Source organism: Astatotilapia calliptera, chromosome 18 (genome assembly GCF_900246225.1).
Source record: "Astatotilapia calliptera chromosome 18, fAstCal1.2, whole genome shotgun sequence".
Lineage (NCBI taxonomy): Eukaryota > Metazoa > Chordata > Actinopteri > Cichliformes > Cichlidae > Astatotilapia > Astatotilapia calliptera.
This window is the reverse complement of record NC_039319.1, coordinates 3278402-3302369: the sequence shown is the minus strand read 5'-3', so window position 1 is coordinate 3302369 and position 23968 is coordinate 3278402. Positions and strand designations below refer to the sequence as shown.

General features: G+C 43.9%; 1 protein-coding gene across 1 annotated transcript; it reads right to left on the bottom strand.

Moving 5' to 3' along the window:
- Positions 1-18: 18 nt before the first annotated feature.
- oc90 (otoconin 90) lies at positions 19-23933 on the bottom strand. Its single transcript, XM_026149168.1, has 22 exons — positions 22655-23933; positions 19703-19754; positions 19037-19090; positions 17973-18147; positions 16424-16533; positions 16044-16175; positions 15765-15845; positions 14096-14143; positions 13319-13384; positions 12535-12633; positions 12375-12452; positions 12102-12191; positions 10638-10847; positions 9916-10029; positions 9722-9796; positions 6094-6258; positions 4348-4614; positions 2446-2544; positions 2190-2364; positions 1865-1971; positions 953-1217; positions 19-536 (listed from the first exon to the last, which is right to left on the bottom strand). The coding sequence occupies exons 1-22, from the start codon at positions 22688-22690 to the stop codon at positions 209-211; spliced, it is 2826 nt and encodes a 941-aa protein (XP_026004953.1). The 5' UTR covers positions 22691-23933; the 3' UTR covers positions 19-208.
- Between the last annotated feature and the right edge of the window lie 35 nt (positions 23934-23968).

Sequence of the window (23968 nt, the reverse complement as noted above, 5' to 3'; positions counted from 1 at the left end):
TCAGAGGAAGATCCCAGAGAGGCGTGTTTGCCGTCATTTATTCAACAGATTCATTTCATGTGTTTAAAAAAAAAATCAAAGTAAATAAACTGATTTTCTTCTTTTTTGAATCAAAGATGTCAGAAAACATTGAGTCCAGCTTGTGACACAGCAAGGCCCCAAAATGACTTCACATCACGACTGTCACAGAGAAGGAATTCTTTAGCTTCTATTTTTCCTCCTCCTCTTTCTCCGTTTCCTCCTCTTCCTCTTCCTCTTTTCCATCTTTCTCCTCCTCTTCCCCCTCCTCCTCTTCTTCTCCACCCTCTTGTTCTTCCTCCTCTCTGTCTCCCGGTTGCTGCCCCTGGCCCTGCCCTGCACTCGGCCTCGGGTTCTGGGTTTGAACCCCGCTGAGTGTCGGTCGCTCCCCGCTCTCCTCACTGGAGGCAGCAGGAGAAGGAGGGGGAGAGAGAGGAGGAGGAGGATGTGTCAGGTCTCCGGGTGATCCAGCAGAAGGAGTCGACTTCTCGGCGTCCTTCAGGTGGGAGCTGTCATGGCTGCAGAGAGAGATTTGTTTTTAATTTCATGTTGTTTGTGTTGTGATATTAGAATATAAAATTAGGACCTTACTGCATGAAAAAAAAAATTAAAATTATCTATATAATTTTCTTTATTAACAAAAACAGTGAGATCTTCATTTTGTGGCTCTCTGACGTTAGCGTCTGCAAATCTGTTTTTAAATGATGTAAAAGTGGAAACAAAGTAGCAGCTGAAAGATCAAAGGATCTGATAATCAGCACGGCACTGACGGGACGAACTTTGTGTCGGTGTTTGTTGAAGCTCCATTCGATTACATGGAAATATTCAATAACGCTTTATTCCAAATGTTGTTAATTTGTCATCTTCGTAGTTGTTTGAATCATCACTTTCGCACACGTTTACCTGCTTTTCCTGCTGTAAATAAAAAGCTCACCTGTGAGGAGGTTGCAGAGGTGGAGGTGTGTTCGCAGCCGTGTCCTCCTCACTGCTGGCGTCCCCGACCTCCATGTCCGACTCCTCGCTGGACTGGGGGGAGACCCTCAGAGGTTTGGGGGGTCTGCTGGCTCGGCGGCAGGGGGGCGTCGACCCGTGGCACTGCGGCGCCGGCAGGCTGTGGTTAAAGTGTGCGGCCGCCATGCACTCTGCTGTGGTTTTGTCGCATACACACTGTAGTTTGTCGCACACAGTGACCCCCTGACCTGAGCAGAGTGAGGAGGGATCAGATGGAGAGGCCAACAAGCGCTTTAGAGGTCTAGGAAGTCAAATATGATGATGAGCTTTTTTAAAAAAACAACAACATCATACTGCAAATCCAGGCTGTCATAAGGCTGCTGTACCTGGAGGCACAGCAGCCTTATGACAGCTGACCATTACCCTGGAAGCAAGGAGAGCTACCACCTCGCTCCTCCCTTCACGTCTGGTAACAACGCTCAAGATGCCAGACAAGCCGAGCTGACTACACACATCATCAGGTCCCATCAGCTCTAATTTATACTGGAGGGGAAAATAACTCATGGCTCTCCAGGGATTTGGTAATACCCGTCTGATCTGCTAGCAAAGAAATTAATTATAGCTAAATGTTGGATACACCAACAGAAGCAGAAGCTCAGTATAACGTTTCATAAACAAAAAACACGAGCTTTTCAGAAAACATGCATCTGCAGGAAGACCAGAGAACCTCCCTACAGTGGAAATCATTTCTCACGAGATTTAGGTGAACCGTGTTTTTTCTTCCTCTGTGGCAGCTGCAGGTTAAATGTTTACATTAATATGAGAATCAGGTGTGAAACTGATCTGATGTCAGCAGTGCAGCAGACTTGGGTTTCGAGGGATTTGCCGTACTCACATCGTGGTTTTGCGTTCTCACAGGAGATCTGAGCGTTGAGCTTCCTCTCCGGCCTGCAGCCCATCGAGCTGATCTGCTTCAGGCAGCAATGATGGAAGAAGCAGCACCTGATGGAGACCAGCAGGAGTCAGTCATCAGGGTCTCTGCAGCACTCGCACACTTAAACTTTGGACCATAACACCATGAAAGTATGAAGGATGTGAAAAGCAGCAGATGTATTTGTGCGCTGATAACAATCGCGCTGTTTTGGAGAATCGGGTAACCCTGACGCAGCTGTGGGCGTCTTCATGGACAGTCCCGATCCTTATTCCTCGACACAGCTCACCTGTCCAGCTGATCCAGAGGCTGACCGCCGCCCTCCTGTCCACAGTAGCAGCCGTACATCTCGTACTCGTGTGGGCAGCGTCCCGTCAGGCAGTGGAGCATCTCCCCCAGCGCCGGCTTCTCCCGCCTGGACTGACCGTCGCTGGCGTACACGCTGAAGGAGCGACTGCATTCTGCTGGGAGGATGCAAAGATCTCAGCTCAGCCATCAGTGAAGAGCTCCACTCAGACTTTGGAAGTGCAGCTATCCGTGGTTACCTTTGGTGTCTGGCTGCAGGTCGATGTCAGTCAGCCCAACAGACTCCAGCAGGGACCAGGCGAAGAACGGCACCGCCCTCCTCTGAGGAGCGAACCAGTCTGCCAACAGAGAAACGGTACATTTAAAGAAGCGTGACCTCCAAGCAGCGGCCGCGAGCTTCAGAAGAGGATGAAGAAGCACTGCACGAATACAGAGTCAAAGATGGTTGACATTTACATGGATCTGTGGAACTTAAGTGCAGTGAAAAAATACAGAAATAAATTTCAACCGCAACTCCCGGTTTGATGATCAGGTGAGGAGCACTGTTCCACATTTAAAGCGTTGTAGCTAATGGTTGGTCCGTAATGGATGAAGCTCCACCCAATGCGTTACCATCCCCTCACATGTCAGCCAGCAGGATCCTCAATCGTTCATCTACTTTGTTGTAATTTTGCCAGTTTACAAATCACTAAACTTTATTGATACTCAATCGTCTCTAGGTGCTACTACACTCCTAATCATCTTGTTTGGAGGGCCTTAAAGACATCTGCAAGAATTAAAGACTTCACAGTATAAAAAGGTGTTCCCATCGCCTGGCATGGATCCACTGATGTGATTTTTTTTTTTTTTTTTTTTAAAGCCACATTTACAGGGCTGCAGGACCTGGCACTAAAGGTTCTGGAGGAAATTGGCTTGAGACGGCTCCACCAAACTGTCATCTGATGAAAATATCTGCTGTTTGAAGAGTGAGCAACTCAAGCTGAGCTAGAACGGAGCTGTACATTTGTGCAATACCAGTTTTTACCATAAGATGGCGCAGTGAGTCCACGCGTCCCACTGACACTATAAAACAGGGACGTAGCTATGGTAACATCACCCGATTGTTTCGGAGACTCAAGATAAGCGTTCGCACCATCTTGAGGAGCAGCGGGTCTGCCAGTTGAACCGCATGCTCATTGGCTAATGACTTGTGCCAATGAAAATGCAGTTTGACACTACAGCTAATCCTCCATTTATTTATTTATTTTTTTTAATGCAACCGAGATTTACTAAATTTATTTGCAAAAACATGACCCAGAATGAGTGACGTGCAGCTACACCGTCGCCATCTGGTGGCCTCCACATAGATGCAGGTTTAAGGTACTTTTGCCTCGGCTTAATTTTTCTGACCTGGAGCTACGTCCATATTTTATACTGTTTAACCCTGCAGTCATTTACAAACACTCTTCTTTGATGGCGTCCTGGTAAAAGGAAATGAGCGTAGCGCTAATAAGAAATATCAGCAGAGTAACGACACACCTGCTTGTAAAACGCTGCCCATTTCTGCGTTTTTGTACTTAAAATTTCAAATATTAGATTCAAAGTTGGGAGTTTCGGTTTTAATTTTCCTTTTTATTGTGACTATTCTTCTACATTTATTGAACAGCTTCTGCACAGCAGTCTGTTAACATGTCTTTTCCACAGAGTTAAAAACAATGTTTTTCCTGTTTTATACCTCTGAGCTTAAGAAACCAGTGTTTCAGCAAGTGTAATCTAAAAAAGCCTCATTCTCAACCCCATCAGCACTTAGACGTTTGCTGTGTGTTCGTGTGTTTGCTCCTTTGGGGATCTTTCTCTTCCTATTTCGCAGCTTAGACCTCGATATTATTAAAATAACGTTTATTGTTCCTGTCAGTTATGAGCCTGGCTGTCATTACAGGTCACAGATTACTTAATTTAACTTCCATAACCCTTTGAAACATAATTAACTTTATTGAACCCCTGAGAGAAAAATGCTTAATTTATTCATTTCATCTGAATTTTCATTTAACCTGTCGAGTCAGAGAAGAACGAAGAGGTCAGACAGGAGAAAGGCAGAAGGCCTCCTGATGGGGAAAATGTTGCATTTTATGAAGTTTAACCAGCATCTGGTCAGACGTTACCGTCCGAGTCTTTCTCCCGCGAGTCGTCCTCCTCTCCTCCTTCCACACTCGGAGGTTTGACCGTCATTGTTCCGGTCTTTTCCTCGGATCCAGCCTCGGCGGTGGAGTGTGGCGGAGGTTTTAAAACCGCTGCTGTTGTGCTTCGGGTGTGGACCTCCCACCGCGGTGTGACGGAGGTGGCCGGTCTCCTCTGTGTCGTCTCTGCGATGGTTCTCACTGTAGCCGCTGATGAAGATGTGGTTGATGCAGATGTTGGGAGCGTTTCACCTGAAACGACAGAACGGTAGCTGTCAGCTTTCTGCAGGAATCCCATCGTGCAGGTTGACTCACTGAGACTTTGAGGAGAACGTGATTAAAAGTCTGCCCTCACATTCGGACAGTCACAGGTTTCAGCTCCACACAGTGCCTCTGCATGCACATGTAATGCTGCTGCTGTACAGGAAGCTACTCTCACATTCCCATAATTCCACTCTGCTACCAGGCCTGATTTGGTCGATCTCACATTCAGGGTCATCTCCTCGTGCACCTCTGGTCTGTGGTGGCTGTCTTTAGATCTCTCCACAGACGTCCCGTTAGATTCTTTTTACTCGTACCTCTTTGAAAATGCTGAAACTACTCCAGTCTGTCAAAAAGCTCATCCTTCTCTCACCTGCAGCAGATGGCCCCGCCCCTCCCTGACCCTGGTTCTGTCCGAGGTTTCTTTCTGTTAAAAGGGAGTTTTTCCTTCCCACTGTCGCCAAAGTGCTTGCCTTGGGGTGACTGTTATTGTGATTTGGCGCTATATAAATAACATTGAATTGAATCGAAAATCCTTCTATTGTTTTTTTATTTGGGGGAGGAGGACAAAGTTGGCACCAGTCACCAGTTCAGGTCATCAGTTTTACCCTGGAAAATGATTTAATGGCGTACGGTGAAACTTGCATTGGCCTGGTCTCACTGAGAAGATGGTAAACAGAACACAGACAGCTGAGGTTTTTCACTTTCTGATCTCGTATATCAGATTGTATAAATAAAACTATAAATGTTTAAAGCCACACAAACTGAAGTCCATCTCCTTTAGTGGGTGGCGGTAGGAATCTGAATTACTCAAACAAGCCTTAGATCCCTCCTGTAAAGTCAGCAATCCAGCTACCCACTGCACCCATGGTGTCACAGTTTGTAATGTAACGCAAAGGGTTGTTTTTTTTTTTTTTTTTTTTAAAGAAACAGAAAATGTAGAGTCCAGTAAATGAGCCTAAGAGGTTAAAGGCGAGGGCTTACTTTAGAAGTCTAAACTTTGACTGGCAGTTACCCTGATGGATAAAGTTAAACACTTCTAGCTAAACTGGAAGCTGTCAGTCTGAATCCACCACAGAATCCGTCTTTAATGGAAAACTTGGAAGTCTCCTTCAGTGGACCGCCCGCTGTTCTGGGATGAAAGCACAACTTTCAAAACTGTAAATCTAAAAACAAACAAAAACTATTTTTGTGTTGAAATGCAACAGAACAAAAAGAAATGTGAGAAAACGTGCTGTGAAGATCACCCCGGAGGCTTTGTGGCTCCCCTCGCTTCATTTAAATATTCCTCACCCATCTCTGATGAGCCGGCTCAAGCAGACTCCTGCAGATTGAAGTGATCCTGACATTTCATGACACGGATGCAAATTTCAAAGACGGTGCAAACATGTCATTAAATTCTCACACCCACAGGTCGGCTTAAATGCTAATTCATCCCCATCGGGGCGGGGCGAGCTGGGCCTTTCTCACCTTGACTCTGAAGACTGAAAGCAGCAGCAGGAGGAAGAGGAAGAGGAGGTGTGGCATCTTCCTCTGATGAGTCGTCAGGAGGGGTGGTGGTTCTCGCTGGTTTGGTTTGTGGGAGCGAGCTGCTGGTTGAGGCCTGTGTTGTGACTCTGGTTGTGATCTGTGGGCCTGGGAAGCAGGTCAGAGTGAGGAGTCCCTCCCTAATCAGCCCTCCTGACCACTTACAATAAACTGAGAGAGCGAACATCGACTCCTGCTTCAAACTCCAGCAGAGGCTGATGTCTGAGCCTTCACATGAAATTCTGCGACTGAGCCGGTCAGGTGAGCAGAGCGACCACGAGGATGCTCAGAATGTTTTTTTTATTTCCCATCATCACCCACCGGCTTACTGTAATGCTTTGTTCTCTTACTGAGGAGAGAGATCACCTGGACAGCAGCTGAAATAAGAAACCAACCACGCTGTGGCGCTGACACGTGTGCACGAAGGTCTGTTTGTTATCGTAGTAAAAATGTAGCTTTGACTTTGTTTTTGGTTATTCAGCCTGTAACATGAAGCAGCGTGATTAATGAAGCCGTAATGTTGTGAAACATGCAGGAAACACTGATTTTGAACTTTGTTTTGGGGCAAAGTTGACAAAACAGTGAATAATTTTAGTAATTACAGCTTTTATGTTCTCTGTACTCAGTGATCTGATCTGTGCCTCGTTCTGCCACAGACTTTTTTATTTTTGTCACCAAGTGCTGCTCATTGTTGAGTTATCAGGTTTATTTCCATGATATTTTCAGGTCTGTACCTTACAATATTAAACTAGATGACAGTTTTATACACATTAAAAGCCAGAAAGTCTGTCGCTCAGTAGGTGATGCAGCTTTGCACTTTCTGACTCTGTGGAAAAAGATTCAGGGGAGAAAATAGCTGAACAACAAAGAGTACACTGTGGGGGGAGCAGGAGCTTTTTTTCCTTCAATGAGTCGCTTTAAAGGCTGTGGGTGAATATGCTGGTGACGGGGTCAGCTGGCCTCTGCTGCCGTCTCAATAATTGCTGTGTTCACTTTCAGTCTAATAAAAGGAGGATTTTTTGGGAAGCTGCAGGGAGCTCGCACTGCTCGCTGTGATATACACTGATGTGTATGCTGACAGCTTGCTGTGTTGTTACATTGTGAATATTTGTCTCTGATATTAAAGTTCAACTGCACCTGCGGTTGGACCGAGCACTTCTGGCATGTTAAAATAACATCGTTTATGTTTGTCTGCACGAGCAAAGGGCAAACTTTTGTGCCAAAACTTAAATATTTTTGCAAATGCAATCATCAGTGTCGCTTATTTTAATGATCTTCTGTTGAAGGTAAACCTTTCACCACCAGAGGGCAGCGTTTTAAAGATGATTAGATGTGTTTTTGTGCGTGCACTAATGTTTTGATCCCTGCCTCTGTCTTCACCAGACACTTTGCACCATCTTGTGGTTCACACTGGTATTACACTAATGTACAGCCCAGCTTTAGTTCAGCTTCAGCTGACATCTCTTTAACGAAGGACACAAACGTTTTGGACAAAGTCCTGCTGTTTGGGGTTTTTTTTATATTCTGTTCGCTTGTAGTTTTTAAAATACCCAAAAAGTGCCTTTACATTTACTTTGTCAGGTTGAAGTTGAATTATTCTGTAAATGTTACAGTGGCAGCAGTAATAAGACACCAGGCTTCAACATGAAAACCCTCCACGCTGATTCTTTTCCCCACAAATTGCACCTCGACTAAACCACACTGGCTGTTTCCCATCTCACTAGTTCTCCTGAAATTGTAAAGAACGTACATGTTTGTTAGTAGGAGGCTGATGTTTGAGAAAAATTGCTGGAAACTGGGGAAGTTTCACCAGGAATGAAGACTAGAAACGTGGAAACAGCCAAACTGAGAAAATCGGTAGCTCTGAAGAGCACGTAGCCCTTTCCTATCTGCAGCTGCCTGATATCGGTCATCTCATCCAGCCCTCTGCTAGAAAGCCAAAGAGCAAACATCCTTGAATGTTTCGCTGTACATTAAGGTCAGATTTTTCCTCCTCCGAAAGTTTCTGTAATGAAATGCCTGCTTGTTGCTAAAGAAAAACAAGCTGACCTTCAGCGGGCCTCGGAGAGCTCGTCTCCTCTCTGACACCTCCCTCCCCTCTCTCCTGTGAAGCTGGAGGTGGTGCTGGTGTTAATGTGAAGCTGACACCTCCTCCACCTTCTGAAGAGCGCACAACACAAAGGCTGTCAGAAGTGAGACGTTAATGCAATCCACTTGATTAACGCCGGCATTAAAGAAAAGAGTTGGTCTTTTTTTCTTTTTCTTCTTGAAATTAAAAATATACCCGGTGATTTCTGAGCGAGCGAGGCCCCTCAGACACCTGTCAAAGCCTCGCTGCGTAATTGCAGACGCGAGGAGAGGAAAATAACCACTTCAATAGTTACATGTTTTTTACCCGGCAGCGGGGTTGTGACACTCGATCAAACCATTTGGCAGCTCTCGGTGTGTTTGTGAAGCAGCGGCGAGGAAAGAGTCTAAATCCGAATCACGTCTCTTTTATTTGAAGGACAAAGACTCCCGGTGAAGTGCCTGCGTCGATTAGAGTCGTACAACACAGAGGAGTAAGGTGTAACTTAAAAACCCACAAAGGAGTCGCACAGACTCATTTTATTACATGAAAAGACAAACTGTATTTAAAAGATGGCAGCAGCCACTGTGACATGGCTTACTGATTTCTGGACTCTGGCCTCACTGTTAGCATTCTGAAAAACTGCAGATTTTCATAACAAGTCACCATAATTGAATATGATGGTGGTTGCTAATGTCAACAGCTAAAGCTAACTAGCTCGATTGATAAGCATAAACTGTAAACTTTCACCTTCCCTGTACATGTGCAATGGTTTAAACCATTCATAGAGACCAAAACCATTTCTGCAGCAGCATGTTAATATGTTTATTTCTGCTGTATATGTCAGTCTACAGCGACTGACACAATTTTGGAGCCTGCCTCAAGTGGACATTAGAGGAACTGCAGCTTTTGTTTTTTTTGCTTAGGCTTCATTTTTCAGCATAAATATGTCATAGTTTGTCAAATACCAGGGGGTACTACTCCATCCTGTTATACGTCGCAGTACGCAGGACAGAATATCCTTCCTGGCCATCCTTATAGCGAGAGGGCCAAAGTTTAATATTATGACAAAATTGTACGTACCATTTTTATAGACCGTGCATGTTGATATAACAGTTGATATAACTTCATAAGGGAAGCTGCAGAATAGCTCAAAGGAAAAATATGCAGTTTAGAACGAAGCAGCTAAAAATGAAGCAAATGTCAAAAACTGCAGTTCCTCTAGTGGCCACTTGAGGCTCCAACAGTGAGTCAGTCTGCATGTTCACAATAAGAAATAAAGATGTTCACAGCTTGATACAGTAAACAGTTTTGGTTTAAACAGTTGAATTCCTCCTAACTGCACAGAGGGCTGTACAGGTACCACTTCCTGTTAAAAGGAAGCTCTTTCTCCCCACTGCAGCCAAATGCTGCTCCTAGATGACTGTCTGTCTCGTAGTCTGATAATTGTTGGCAGTGGCACTTTATAAAGCTGATATTTCTGTCCCCCTGTGACAAACTGACCTGTGTGAGGAGTTTTCCTTGGGGCTGACGGTGTTGCTGCTGTTGTCATTGTTGTAGTTTTGAGCACATCAAAGACTGAGGATGAAGAAAAGAAACATGAATATTCAAACTTCCCAATGAGTCCAACTGAAGTCTTTTGGGACTCACAAAGGCCTGATTTATTCTTTAGTTCCCGTCATACAGTATGAACTCACAGTGCTCACCAGACTCTTGCTCCTCTTCATTGTCCTCCTCCTCTTTCCCATTTCCTTCCTCCTCAGATGACTCAGAGGGACTCGTGGTGGTTGTTGTTGGGGCTAAGATTAAACCTGTTAATAAGGAGGCAAAAGAGCTTCATTTCAGTGCTTTATTTGACTTCTGGTGCTAAGACAGAGTCTCACACAAGCTCAGACAAGGGCAAAATACAACAATCTCAATCCAGCCAGTAACTACAAAGAAAAATACCCAAACAATCCAGAGTCACAGGAATTCAGAAAAATAAAACTACATAAATAAACCAAACTACTTGACAGCTGGTTAAAAATTCATCATGCTGTGCTGATTTTTTCCATTGTGAATGAATCTCCTGTCTCCATAAACATGTTTTGAGGGGTCATCATGGCTGTGCACCGGGCCTACGAGAGCTCTGCAGACTGTTGTACATGTGTACCGCCACCAGAGGGCAGTGTCATGGACAAACAACTAAAGCTCTTGAAATAATTAAAGATACAAATGTTTGGAACAATCTTTGGTTTGGCTTCATTGTAACTTTCTCATATGGACAATCTAATCTTCAACTCTCTGGGGGTGAGGGCGGTGCCACCTTAAGCCCCTGCTTTGACCACACCCCTGTCCTTTTAATTCTTTTTGCATCATCTATAATTTGAGATTAAAAAAAAATCAACACATCATAAAAGGATAAGTATTTCTTCATCACCTGTCTCGGCTGATTCTTCCACGGCTGCTGATGTCAGCTCTCTGGGAGTTGTAGGAGGAGTGGGAGGAGTCGATGGTAAAATGTGACCGAGCGGCGCTGATGCTCCCGTTTGATTCACCTGTGCGTTTTCAGTGGCGGAGCTCAGTGAAGAAGTCAGCTCGGATTCTGCTTCAGTTGGCGTCTCTTCGCCATGAAAGCGCAAACCTGAATCTGCAAGAGATAAAATTATAACGTCATCACATCACAGATACTCTGTCTGTATTTTTGAAGTCCTGTCTCACTTCTCTTGCCTTCGGTGTGCCACAAGGTTCCGTTTTGGTGCCTTTGCAGTTTCTATCCTGTTGTTTCTGCTCCCTCTTCTGCACATTTTGACACTTTTAAGAACATTTCTTGTCACTGCTCTGCAGATGAGGTTCAGCTCTGTTTCTTTTAAACCCCAAGAGGTTTCTAACCTGCAGATCTTGCTGAGACGCTATTAAAATAGAGGGTTCAGTCATTTTCCCCCACTTGTGAAGAGAAAACAGAAACAGTGTCTTCTTGCTACATTTGCTGAATATTCTTTTAGGAATCTTAATTTCCTGAAAAAGGAACATTTAATCTTAATTTTTGACTCACCTTTCAAACAAAAAGTAACTTTAGAGTCCACTTTAAGATTCTGATTTCGACATTTATCACCAGCGTACAGTACGCCAGCAGGTCCCTGAGGTCATGTGATCAGGGCCTACTGGCTGTACAGCGTATGAGGCTGGGAACTAAAACAGGAGGAGGGTTTGCATCAGTCCACAGGCTTTTCTTGAAATCAGTGGTCTCTTTTAAAAGCAGCTAAAAACTTCTTTTTAAACTTGCTTGTGGGGTAACTTCATCACAGACCCAGTTGGAACAAACACACTTGTGAAAAATAAGACTCTGGTGTTTAATCAGGTTTCAGAGCTCCCTGTGGGCTGTGGGGCTGGAAGCCGCCCACAGGTGTGGAAGGAGGTGACCTTGAGGGGGGAAATCAGCCACTTTTAATCAGTTATGCTTTTATGATTATTAGTGATCTGTATTGTAACTGCACCTTGCATAAATACTTTAGTTTTGTTGCACACAAACAAAGTCAGAGACACTAATATCCATTTAAAGTTTGACTGGATGAAGTTGCAAGTTTCACTTTGGAGTACCACAAAAGAGAGATTATGATTAATAATATTTCTGCACATAAAAAGCCAGTTTAACGAAGGTTTTTCTGGCTCCAACTTGCACCCGAGAAAGTTTCCTTTCTTTTTTCTTCTGTCCACAGACGAGGACATGTTCCTCATTTAGAAAATCTTTTATGAATTAGACGCCGGATGAATCACTGCTCAGTTATGGGATCATATAAAGCACACCGCGTCATTGAAATAAAAAGAGCTGCTTTATATTAAGCCCGAGGCGGATGTTTGTATTTATCAGTCGTGATCGAGACGCCGAGTGTTTCTGGCTCACCCCGGCTGATTGCTGGAGGATTGTGGGTCATCTGATCCCCATTTATCTCTTCCTGCTCGAGTGCTTCCTCTGCGGCGCTCTCATTCAGATCTGTAAAAGCAGGAAACGTCTGAGCCAAGTGAGTCATCGAGCAGCAGGAGTCGAACAGCGGGGAAATTATTTCTGCTGTTTTGGAAGCTGTCCGCCGGTCAGCATCTAGCAAATGTAATCTGCTAGAAAAGTACTAGAGAGAGGATGGAGGGGAGACGGTGAGGTAACCGAGGTAACTGTTACCTTTAGAGATATAACTCAGGTGTGTCATCTCTGCCTCTTCCACCTCTGCTGCACCTCCTGCGCCTTCCTCAAGCTCCTCTGGAAAAATGAGAAATATTAGGATAACACGCAGATGGTGCCGAGTTAAACCTGTGGCCCGAGGGCCAATTAGAGGTCATACCAGCAGGCATCAGCGGCGCTGGAGTGCTGAGGTTGTACTCCATGGCCTCGGTGTCACTCTGGTTATCCACCCTGCCTGTTGTTGGTGGGTCCATCCCTGCTGAGGAGACAGTCACAGTTCATTCATCTGTCTGGGATGCAGGTAGATGTTTTCTGGCTTTATTTAATGTGTGAGTCTCATTTTTCTTTATTTACTGAATGAAATGTTCACACTGAGGCTTTAAAAGTGTGGACACCAAAAGGCAACGAAGGCTGGCGCCATCACTGAAATAGAATATCAAGAATATCAAGGCTTAATGTTTTCTGCGTCTGTCTTAGAACGACAGACTGATGGGTGCATGTAGCTGCCTGCTAAGCTTCACGCTTTACTAACCGGAGCGACTAAACTGAACCTCGTAACCGTGTTCGTGCTATTTTTAGGCGATTAGTTCTCACACATCAGATCATGATCTGATTTCATGATCAAAATTGTTGTTTTCCTCTTGGTTAAAGACCAAAACAAGCTTCATTAGGAGCTTCTGATTGTAGACGTCTGACCTTTAAATGGCAGTGAGTAAAAGCTACCATCAGACTACATTGTTAAATCTGTTTTTATCAGAAAAGGAAATCTGTTTCCACTCCATTAATTCTTAAAGGAAGTGGAGGGAGGTCCATTTTATGAGCACTCCGAGTTCAAGGCTGGAAGCATCTTAAAACTCTCCAAAACCTGAAATTTCACTTTGTTCTGCTCTGGAGACGTGCAGAGTTGTAGAAAGTAAAGCGAAGCATAAAAACAGGAGTTTTACCTGCTGGCAGGAAGGACGAGCTGGAGAAATTAAAGCTTTCTGAGGTGTTTTCTGCTGGGAGAACATCTGCAGAGACACAGGAGAAGTTCAGCCTCTCCACACAAATATACACTTGAACAAAGCAGAGAGAAGGAAACACATTAATGCGCTAACGTGATGCTTCATATCTCAGTTTGGATTTGTGTCGGCAGGATCAACGTGAGCCCAATATTCTCTCTTTTATGTCCAGAAACTTAGTCCAAGGATGTAAGCACTGCTTTACAGATATGTGTAACGTATGGACCTCGACGTGCTCCTGATCCTGTTCAGTTCAATCTGCTCCTGACATCAAAGTAACAGATAAAGTGAATTCGAGCTGATCTCGAGTTTAAACAGAGTGGGTTCAGTTTCAGACAGATCTCAGGTTGACGTGCGTGACAGGCCGTCCTCAGGTTTAAAAAAAACCTCCCTCCCTTTAATAACATCCTTCACTTCAGATTCTCCTGATTCCGAGGCGGCGAGCAGCTCAGCTCGACGTGACATCTCTATCTGGACACATGGATGAAAGGAGGTCTGAACAATCACTGGTTTCTTTCTCTTTTAGCTGGATGTGGGCAGGAAGCTGCAGCTTAAACATCCAGAGGTCCTTGTTTTAATTGGCTGAGGTGTGACTCAGCCGTCTGCGTTTCTGCCCAATCAATCGTTTCCTGTGATGCGACATCGCCGACCCGCTCAGAAAGTGACGCGCCGTCTCAGGAACGCTGATCGTGGCGCCCCCGGAGTTTCACACAGACTTACCTGCTGCTCTGAAGACTTCACCTGTGTCCTCGATGCCGCCGAGCAGCTCTGAAACACACGGTCAAACTAATGAGAAACTCAGACTGCTGTTAGCTGCGAGCTCTGTCAGACACACCGGAGAAAGGCAGGACTAATGAGCTCACTGCTAAAATTTATTAAATCAGCCTCGCTCAGAAGGACAGCGAGGCCGAACGTACAGCAAGAGTCATGAAGAAAGATCTTCAAAGAGAGCAGAAGTTTTTCTCCTCACAGCATCAACGATTCATCCGGCTTTACGTCAAGAGACAGAAACACTGAGACCAAAGATCCACAGACGGAGTGGAAAAGTTCTCCAAAATGTTCTGAGACCAAATTAAAAATCTGTCGGAAACGAAGAAATCAGTCTAAAGGAACCTGTGCCACACTAAGCCTGGATGTTTCTGAAAACAAAGTAACCAGCTGAAACCCAGCACATAACCACGTCTTAGCAAATAAAACCAGTGAAACCAGAATGAAACAAGTTTGTAAACAAGATAAAAAAAACAACAATCTTACCTTTAATTTTATCAAAGATCAGAAACAGAAAAAGCAAGAAGGCCTACGTGAATGTCACAGAGATAGTAACACGTTACTGTAAGGGATTACTATTGCAAAAAAAGTAATTCGATTACTGTTACTTTCCTGTAAGCACGCTGTGTTACTATGTTACTAAGCTGTGATTTTGTTTGTGAGAGTGTCTCATGACGATGATGTAAGCGCGTGCGACGACCGCGGTAACAGCTGTGTGCAGATCAACAATGGATAACATGGAGTGCAGGAGAGAGTGCGACCGTGCAGCCTTTAAAGCGTGGAAGTAATCACATTACTTTGAGTTTGATTCTGTAAAAGTGACAAAAACATTAGTATCCGCTGTTCACTGTGTGGGAAGAAAACTTCTTTCTACAGAGAAAAAATAAACTTCAAATCTGAGCAACACCGAGCACGCTGCCACGGGAATGTGACACTCACAGATCCCCCCACTGACATGACCGCTGTGGGCAAACCTGCACCAAATAAACAGCAGCACACTCAGAATTAAAATATTTATTTTACTGTTCTTTTTACTTGCAACAGTTGTTGTTTTTACAGTCAGGCTTCACCATTTCATATCAGGATTTATGTGAAGGCGCACTGAAGCACGACCATCTCCGACTGCAGTTTTAGGATTCAGATCGAGCCGATTTTAAACCAAGTCTGGAAGTTTGATGCATGTTAAAGAACTGTCTGAAATTTGAAATAATAATAATAAAAAAGGTCTGAGGTTACGTCCAAGGAAAAGTGTTAAACACAAACCTAAACCAGGTTTTAAATGTAAAAATAACTCAGCTGGAAACGAGTCAAACAGCCGGATTGTGAGTCTGGGTCTAACTGTGTGGGTGTGCAGAGGAGCTGCTCCTAAAAGAACACCAGACTTAATTGGATGCATCCATGTTTCTCTTTGCTCGCCTGGTGACTGAAAACTGTCTGCGGTACCTCGATTTACTTTAAGTGGCTCAAACTGTTTCCACAGTGAGTTTGCAGGACATCGATTCTTCTTTTCTCTCCTTTTACAGACTCAAACTGAGGCTTCACCCACAGTGTGTTCAGTATTTTATTGCACTGAAGACCCGTTTGCACACGATTTATGTCTTTGGAGTTATTTTTATATTACCTGTATTGATCAGTGATTTTGATCCACTCTCCTCCTCGTCCTCCACAGCACGAGTCATGGATTTGGTCCCATTTTGCCAAACTGGTGCCATTAAAGAGAGCCAGATTTATTTTCTTGCTTGTAATGCAGATGTACAGAAAGACGCAGTGGTTTCAGGAACACTGAAGGAAGCTGAATATATATGTTCCTTATAAAACATGAGTGAAGTGACTAAACATCCAAAGGAACCAAAGACCGTAGCCAGATGTTGGCTCTGGAGACGACTTCGCTTCGTCTCACCTGTTTGATTTGTAGCTGAGCAGGACGTGTCGGCGAGGCCTCTCAGCGATGAGTTGTACGGGCTCTGAGTCATGCAGTCGATGGCGGCCCGGTCACATTCACAGAACCTCTGCTGGCACAAATCAGCAGCATCTTCAAGACAGAAAGAGCCACATTGGTACACTGTACTAGTGCCACAGGCTTTATTTACTCTGCTGTGTTACTCTGTCGGAGTCACTTTTGTATCGCTTCTTTTCACTTTGTACAAACTCCTCGTGTGAAAACGATCAACTTTGGTTCCACTGTGAGTAAAACTTGTTTTTTGTTGGCAGCGAAAGTCTTGTGATGGTTCCCAGTGTGAAAGCAAACAAGCACATTTCCCAAAATAAACTAAGTCTCACCACAGCTGGTGTTTGCAGCTGCCGCACAGCTGAAGTTGTACGGGGCAAGCGGCAGCTCCTGCCTGCAGGGGGCAGCGTTCTGGTAACACAGCCGGTGAGCCTCGCAGCACCTGTAGATGGAAACCGGGAAAAAGAAGAAATGATGAATAACATGACGAGAGTCCGATCGATACGCGAAACACCACCTGCTCAGTGCAGGGGTGCTTCCTGCACGTGCCTTTCACAGTAAAAGCTCTTCACATATACACTTACAGCTGGTGTTTGCAGATACGTAGAGGAATATAGTGGCTTATTATAAAAGTACATCAAAGCAATTGAGTCTGGGATTAAAACAAAAGTCTTTGCCTTTTTTTTTTTTTATCTGAGAAATAGTCATAATTATTTTCATATAAACATGTTTTCTACGATATGGCACAGAAACAGAGGCTACATGTTCTTTATCAAGTACAGTGATTAGCTTCACAGAGATGAAGGAGCTAATTTTTTAACCCATGAATAAAAAAAGTGACTTCAACTGTAAATGTAACATTAAAAAGAAAAAGAAGTCATAATATTTATTAATTATTAATTCAGCTCTGAGCTCACAGCTATTTGACCAAATTTAGTATTTTGTACAGAACTTTATTATGTAGATAACATATCCACCTTTCCCTGACTGGTAGCTCCTCCCCTTCCCTGTTGCAGGGGCGGAGCTACAATAATAAAGTGCTTTGTCATCCCTAAATGGGACACAATATACGCATTTCTATCTCCATATTTTTATTCCTTTACTATGTGAGGGCAGCTTTGCATGATTCACAGTTTATAATCATCCTTATTTATTTACCCTGGGCCTTACTACAGCGACTCGACTAATGCTCTGTCAGAAACAAGCCTCTCCTCCTTTAGTCCAACCCTTCCTTTTCAGTGACGTTTCTTCTGATTGGCTGCCCCAGCAAGTGGGTGTGGCTTCTGTATCATCATATAGCATCATACAGATCCAGGTTAGAAAAAAAGTGTCTAAAACTGAGTGTTTAGTTTAGCCTGCAGTTTTTGACTTGCTGAAGATTTCTAGGTTAGTTTTAGCTAAAGTTAACCTTTCTACTGCTAAAGGTTAACTTTAGCTAAAGCTTTAGCTAAAGTTAACCTTTCTACTGCTAAAGGTTAGCTTTAGCTAAAGGTTAGCTTTAACAGTTGAAAACAGTGGAAAGTCTCTCAAAAAATTTTCAACCATCCCTGAGTTGCTTTTTCCTCTTCTTGATGACTTTGACAGACCTTTAAGGTGTTCAGCCTGAGAGATGTACTACAGTAAGTACATGGTTTCATTTATTATTCCAGTCCACCCTAAAGCTATTGTCTCTTGATTTTGACATTTCCTGTACTGTAACTCCTGTGAGGGATTCCAGCATAATGAATAATATTTTCCATGGGAATGGGAGGACTGGTCAGCGAAGACTCTCCCAGCCCGCTTCACACCTGCCTGCCTCCAGCCTCTGAATTCAATTTTGCCGTATTTTAAATTCAGCAGCTGCTGTAACCGCAGTCCCGCTGCGATCTGAGGCTTACTTACACGTCCAGAGCATCCACGGGGTTTCCAGCTGCCACATATCTGCAGGAGCAGCCATAATCTTCCAGGTCACGTGGGCAAATCCCCGTCGCACAGTGCAGCTTCGACACAAAGCTCAGCATGGAGGGGAAGTTATCGAAGACCGAGTGTATCCAGGTGAAGCGCAACCCGAGACAATCTGCAGGAAGAGACGACGGAAGGTGAATGAACAAACGCGCCGAGGCTGCGAGAAGATCGAACCTGCAGAGCTTCTGTAAACTTTGAGGTGGAGAGCAGAGCGATTTAATCATAGATAATCCTGTTTGCAGGTAACTCGAGTCCAGAGAAGCACACAGGGTGGAAGATTATTTGGACTGCAGGTCTCCACATGCAGGTACAGTGAAGATTAAGACCATAGGAGGCAATGAACATCAAAGCCTCTCGACCTCGATGTCAACAACGGCCCACAACGCCACAGAAAGTCTACGACTGTTGTTTGAGCTATCCAAGTTGAGAACACTGGTGCTGCTGTAGATCCATGAAGGTTTAGGAAATTTACACAACGCAGCTTCGAGTCCGTACCTTTATCACTACAATTAAGTCTCATGTTGTAACACCGAAGACTCAGCAAAACTCAGCTGGAAAAAACAAAGTCCTGAGTCCATACTTCATTTAAAGATGCAGCACAGGGGTCCACATGTGAGGACGAGACTGATCATAAAGCAGACATGTCACCATCAATGTCTATTTTATAAAGAAATGCATGACACAAATGACCACAAACAGCCTAACGCCAGCCTGGTGCTCAGCAGGAGGCTGGACTCACTTAAAACTGTGGCAGAGGGGGGCGATGGACTAAAGTAGACCCTCTCTCCGTGGCCTCCTGGGTGGGCACAGGAGCAGCAGATGGCTCCTCTCACTGTACTGTAGATCTGAGTGCTTCGGGAGCTCCTTCATCCCCACAGCAATAAGAGTTTGTAATGCCCTCTGACCCCCTCTCATACACATTCTGCCTCCAGTCCTGTTTTTGTCTATTTTTATCCATCTATCCGTTCATTTTATTACATAATGTTTGCTTCTGTTCTCACCAGTCATGTGATATGCCTCCGGGTCTGGACAGAAGATGGAGCCGGCGGGAAGCGCTGGATAAGGATAAATAAAACAATTAAGGTCATAAATGTAACCTTTAAAACACCAAAGTTAAATCTTTCCACATCAGCACACACAGATGAATAAACTAAAGGAGACATAACGTTTCTGCTCAACCACTAATCTGACACAAAGATTTATTCATGCTTTGAAGGCATTTCTGACTCTTTAGTAGTTAATAAATGATTGGTAAATTATCCTTATAATCTTTGAGTCAGCAGGTAAAACTATATGTATGTATATCGGGGCGACCGTGGTTCAGGGGGTTGGGAAGCTCATCTTGTAACCGGAAGGTTGCCGGTTCAATCCCCAGCTCTGTCTGTCTTGGTCGTTGTGTCCTTGGGCAAGACACTTCACCTACCACCCAACTGGTGTTGGCCAGAGGGGCCGATGGCGCGATATGGCAGCCTCGCTTCTGTCAGTCTGCCCCAGGGCAGCTGTGGCTACAACTGTAGCCTCCACCAGTGTGTGAATGTGAGAGTGAATGAATAGTGGCATTGTAAAGCGCTCTGAGGGTCTAGAAAAGTGCTATATAAATGCAATCCATTATTAGTGTAGAACTAGTAAATGGATCCTATATAATGTGGTTTTACAGAGGGACTCACCGTTTGGAAGAGCAGACAGCAGAAACATATACATCAGGAACATGACTCGTACCTGCGTTCAGATGGAGAAAGCTTTTTTTCATATTCAACTTCCTGTCGGGTGCACAAGCTCATCATATCAGACCAAATCCGATCAGGCTTACCTGTCTGATAAGTCTTACCTGTCGCTCCTGCGTTTCTAAAAGCTACCATGCTCCTCACCTGTGGAACCAGCTCCCAGTGTGGGTTTGGGCGACAGACCCTCTCTCTACTTTTAAGAATAGACTTCGAACTTTCCTTTTTGATGAAGATTATAGTTAAAAATGCTGTTTCTGTTGTATGGACATAATTTTAATCTTTACTGAAGACAACATCAAACATAAAGAAGAAAATCACGTGAAAAATGGTTTCAGTGACCCAAGGTAATCCCACCAATCTGTTACAGTCATATCACCGCAGCAAATGTGCCAGCTTTAGATCACATTCACAGTGCAAACCTGGTAAACTATCAAGGTGTGTGTTTGATGATCATAATCAATAATCAAAATCGAGGTAAAATGTTCAATTAATCGTGATTTTCATTTGAGGTCATAGTATTGACCCTGATTTATCCCCTATAGTTTTTCTGCAATAGGCTCCACTATCACTCCCCATGTGTTTATGGATCACTACCTGCTCCCTTAATCCAATTAAATTAAATAAATTCAACATTTAAAAACCAAAAGCTGCAGTCCCTCTTATGTCCACTAGAGGCTGGCTTCAAAAGTGTTTCCAGTGTTCAGAACAGAAATAAACGGCCTGGTTCAAAAACAGTTTCGGTTTCTGTGGGTAGTTTAACCCTTCGTAACACCTGTACCTGTACAGGGTGACATTTATGCCAACCTATTTATTTGGATGCTGGTAAGGTTTAAGTTTAGGGGTGTGGCCACGTTGATTGACAGGTATCACTGGGCACTTGCAGTTGCTAGCTGTGTGCTAGGCCTCACTTACACTACTTTGAATCACTGGACCAGATTTCGCCACCATATTTCAACTGTCGGTGTACTTGTAATGTTGTATAATACATCCAGTAGACTGTTTTATTACTTTGGTAACCAGCAGATATGGGTCTAGCTAGACACTGCTAGCTAAGCTAGCTAGCATTAGCTGATAAAGTAGCACTCCACTCTGAGGCAAATATGGTCACTTCTCCCTCCAAAATACCAACATTTTAACAACACTGAAGATACAAAACAAATTTGATATTTCATAGTGGGCATCTTTTATATACGGGTATCATACTGAGCATGTGCAGAGTCAGTGTAAGCATCCCAGCTTGTTTCTGGGGAATTTGAGATTACTACACTTATCCCCGATCTTGCTTCCTGAAACAGACTTGAATAAATGGTAAATGTAAATTTCATATTCTGATTTGCATGTTGCTGTAATTCTCTGCAAAACCAGAAGAGGTCACAGTTTGAAGCTTACTGAGCCGCTGCTCTCAGCAGCAACGACGCTGTGATTCCTGCAAACGCTCAAAGGTGAGGATCATCGACCAAAGCACAGCAACAAAGTCATCAGACAGCACCACAGAGGTCACGCGTTTTAACAAATATGTAACATCTGAAAATACTCTGACATCAGCCATTACAGCGCTGACTCCTACACAAAAACAAGGACGATGACCCTTCTCCACCTTCTCTGCTCAGTACTTCAATGTTTCTAACAGCTTCAAACGTTTGTGGTTTATATACACTCATCATGAGCATGAATGTCTTTGGTGGAAAGGTTGCACAGCATATAACTTTACTGCATTAAAAAATAATCAAGGACTGGGTTTAAATGTATTTTGTTTGGATTAGGAAAAATCCGTACACTCACTTAAATCTTTTAATAAGTGATTCTAAAGGTTCTACAATGTCTTTACATTGAAATAGACTTTACAATGCCAAGGTCTATTAACTTCTCGTGTGATCCTGATTAACTACGACTGGCAGTTTCTCTCTTATTTTGATGTTTCACCACTTTGCCAACATCTGGAAGAAAACCCTGTCACCCTCAGATGAGAGTCTGGATGTTCAGGAACTAACCAAGGCTCAAGCGAGATTTACATCGCCGTGGACCGAGAGCGTGCTGACCAAGAAAGAAGCCTCCGTGAATTTTCAGCTGCATGTTTTATGGTCAAATGAGACAAACACTGAGTTACAGTGGCTTGCAAAAGTATTCAGTCCCCTTGAACTTTTCCACATTTTGCCACATTACAGCCACAAACATGAATCAATTTTATTGGAATTCCACGTGAAAGACCAACACAAAGTGGTGCACACGTGAGAAGTGGAACCAAAATCAGACATGATTCCAAACATTTTTTACAAATAAATAACTGCAAAGTGGGGTGTGTGTAATTATTCAGCCCCCTGAGTCAATACTTTGTAGAATCAGCTTTTGCTGCAGTTCCAGCTGCCAGTCTTTTAGGGTCTGTCTCTACCAGTTTTGCACATCTACAGACTGAATCTTTGCCCATTCTTCTTTGAAACAGCTCCAGCTCAGTCAGATCAGATGGACAGCGTCCGTGTACAGTCAATCCACCATGACATTCATGCTCATGATGAGCATACGAAACTTCTCAGTTTCTTTAACATTTCCTTAATATTACCTCTTTACATTCTGTGCAGTGTAAAGCTCTGACTACAGAGTGAAAATGCTCAATAATATCAGCCTCTGTTAGCTGTGATAGCTGTCAGAGGCTGAAGGCCAGAGGGGCTGCAGCACTGCCTTTGCCATGGCTGTTAAGCTGTCTCACATATCCAGTGATGAGAGGCAACGTTACGCAATGATAAGTTGAGCGCTTTGAAGACTTAACATGAACGTTATCCTTGCCTGTTACACTCATACGTCCTTACTTTATAGCTGTGCTGTTTGATACTGTGTATGCACACATGCACACACTCTGACCAAACCAAAGACAGATTTAAACAGCAAAGAAACTCTTACCTTATTTGTGGGATTTCTGGTTTGTTCAGTGAGCATTAAACTCGGTGCCACGTTCAGGAGTGAGACGCACCTCGGTGGGCAGGAACCCTTTTTAATGCTTGTTGTCTAACAGAATAAACTCTGAGCTCCTGTTTATCTCTCTGGGGCTGGGGGGTGGGGGGTACCTTTATCCTGTTCAGGTCAGCTCTTATTGGCTATCAGGTGATACCTGAGCAGGAGCTTATCGTGGGTTTTTTCCCATGCAGGTATTTCAGGCTTTAGCACAGGTGGGGTCCTGACAGGGGGGACCCACAGAGTGGTCTTTGTCCCCGCAGGAGGGCTGGCTCTGTGACCTGGGGTTCGACCTGGACTTATCTGATCCCCCTGGAGTTCAGATCAATGATGACCTGCAGGAAGGAGGCGTGACCGCCGTGGGTTTAATAACAGGGGGCTGATAGTGGGGCGGCAGCAGCTCTGTTTAGAGGGGGGAGAATCGTTTCTTTTTCCTCTAAAGCAGCTGGTTTCCTGTTTTCTAAAAAACTCTGTGAAATTCTCTGAGAGTGAACAGTTTGACAGTCGGTGGATTCTTCATCGATATTCATAAATATCTCTGAAAATTAAACAGTTCTGGATCGAGGCTGCTCCAGTGAACTAAAACTAGGCTAAAAAAAAACGGCCGCTGAGCTCCACGTGTAGTCCTACAGATATCCTATAGATGGATTTCATTCTGTTTAACTTTTTCCACATAATCGGTTATATCTGAACCTACGTCATCTTTATAGAAAAAGACAACTGGAAAACCAAATAAAGATTTAAAAATCTGAAACAATAAGATGTGCTTGAAAAACGAACTACAATCAAATAAAATGCAGAGAAAACGTCTCCAGTTTGAGTTTTTGTGGAGCAGATGTTGACTCTGAACTTCTGAAACCTGACGTCTGACAAATACCCTCAATAAATAAATTAAAGAATCAGACTTAAACTGAATCCTCTCTGGAAGCTGACTAGAATGATGAGGAAGTATAATAACTCTGTTCTGGGTGTTTTAGGCTTCATGGATATGTGGCTGTCATCTGACAGTCCAGGTTTTTCTTTGAGATCACGCCTCGCGCTCCAAGCCTGCTGATCCACAAGGATCTTGATTAGATCAGATACATTTTTGATAACTAATAGTAAGAGGAAAATGTCCCATCTTCACCATTTTTATGCTCATGAACAGTCAGATCTGGATCGACTCCGACAGGCTGAAATAATTCCCTCCTCTGTCCAGACGATCCAAACCTCTTTGATTAATCTGAACAAATTAAGGCTGAACGTAGATCCAAAAACGAGCAA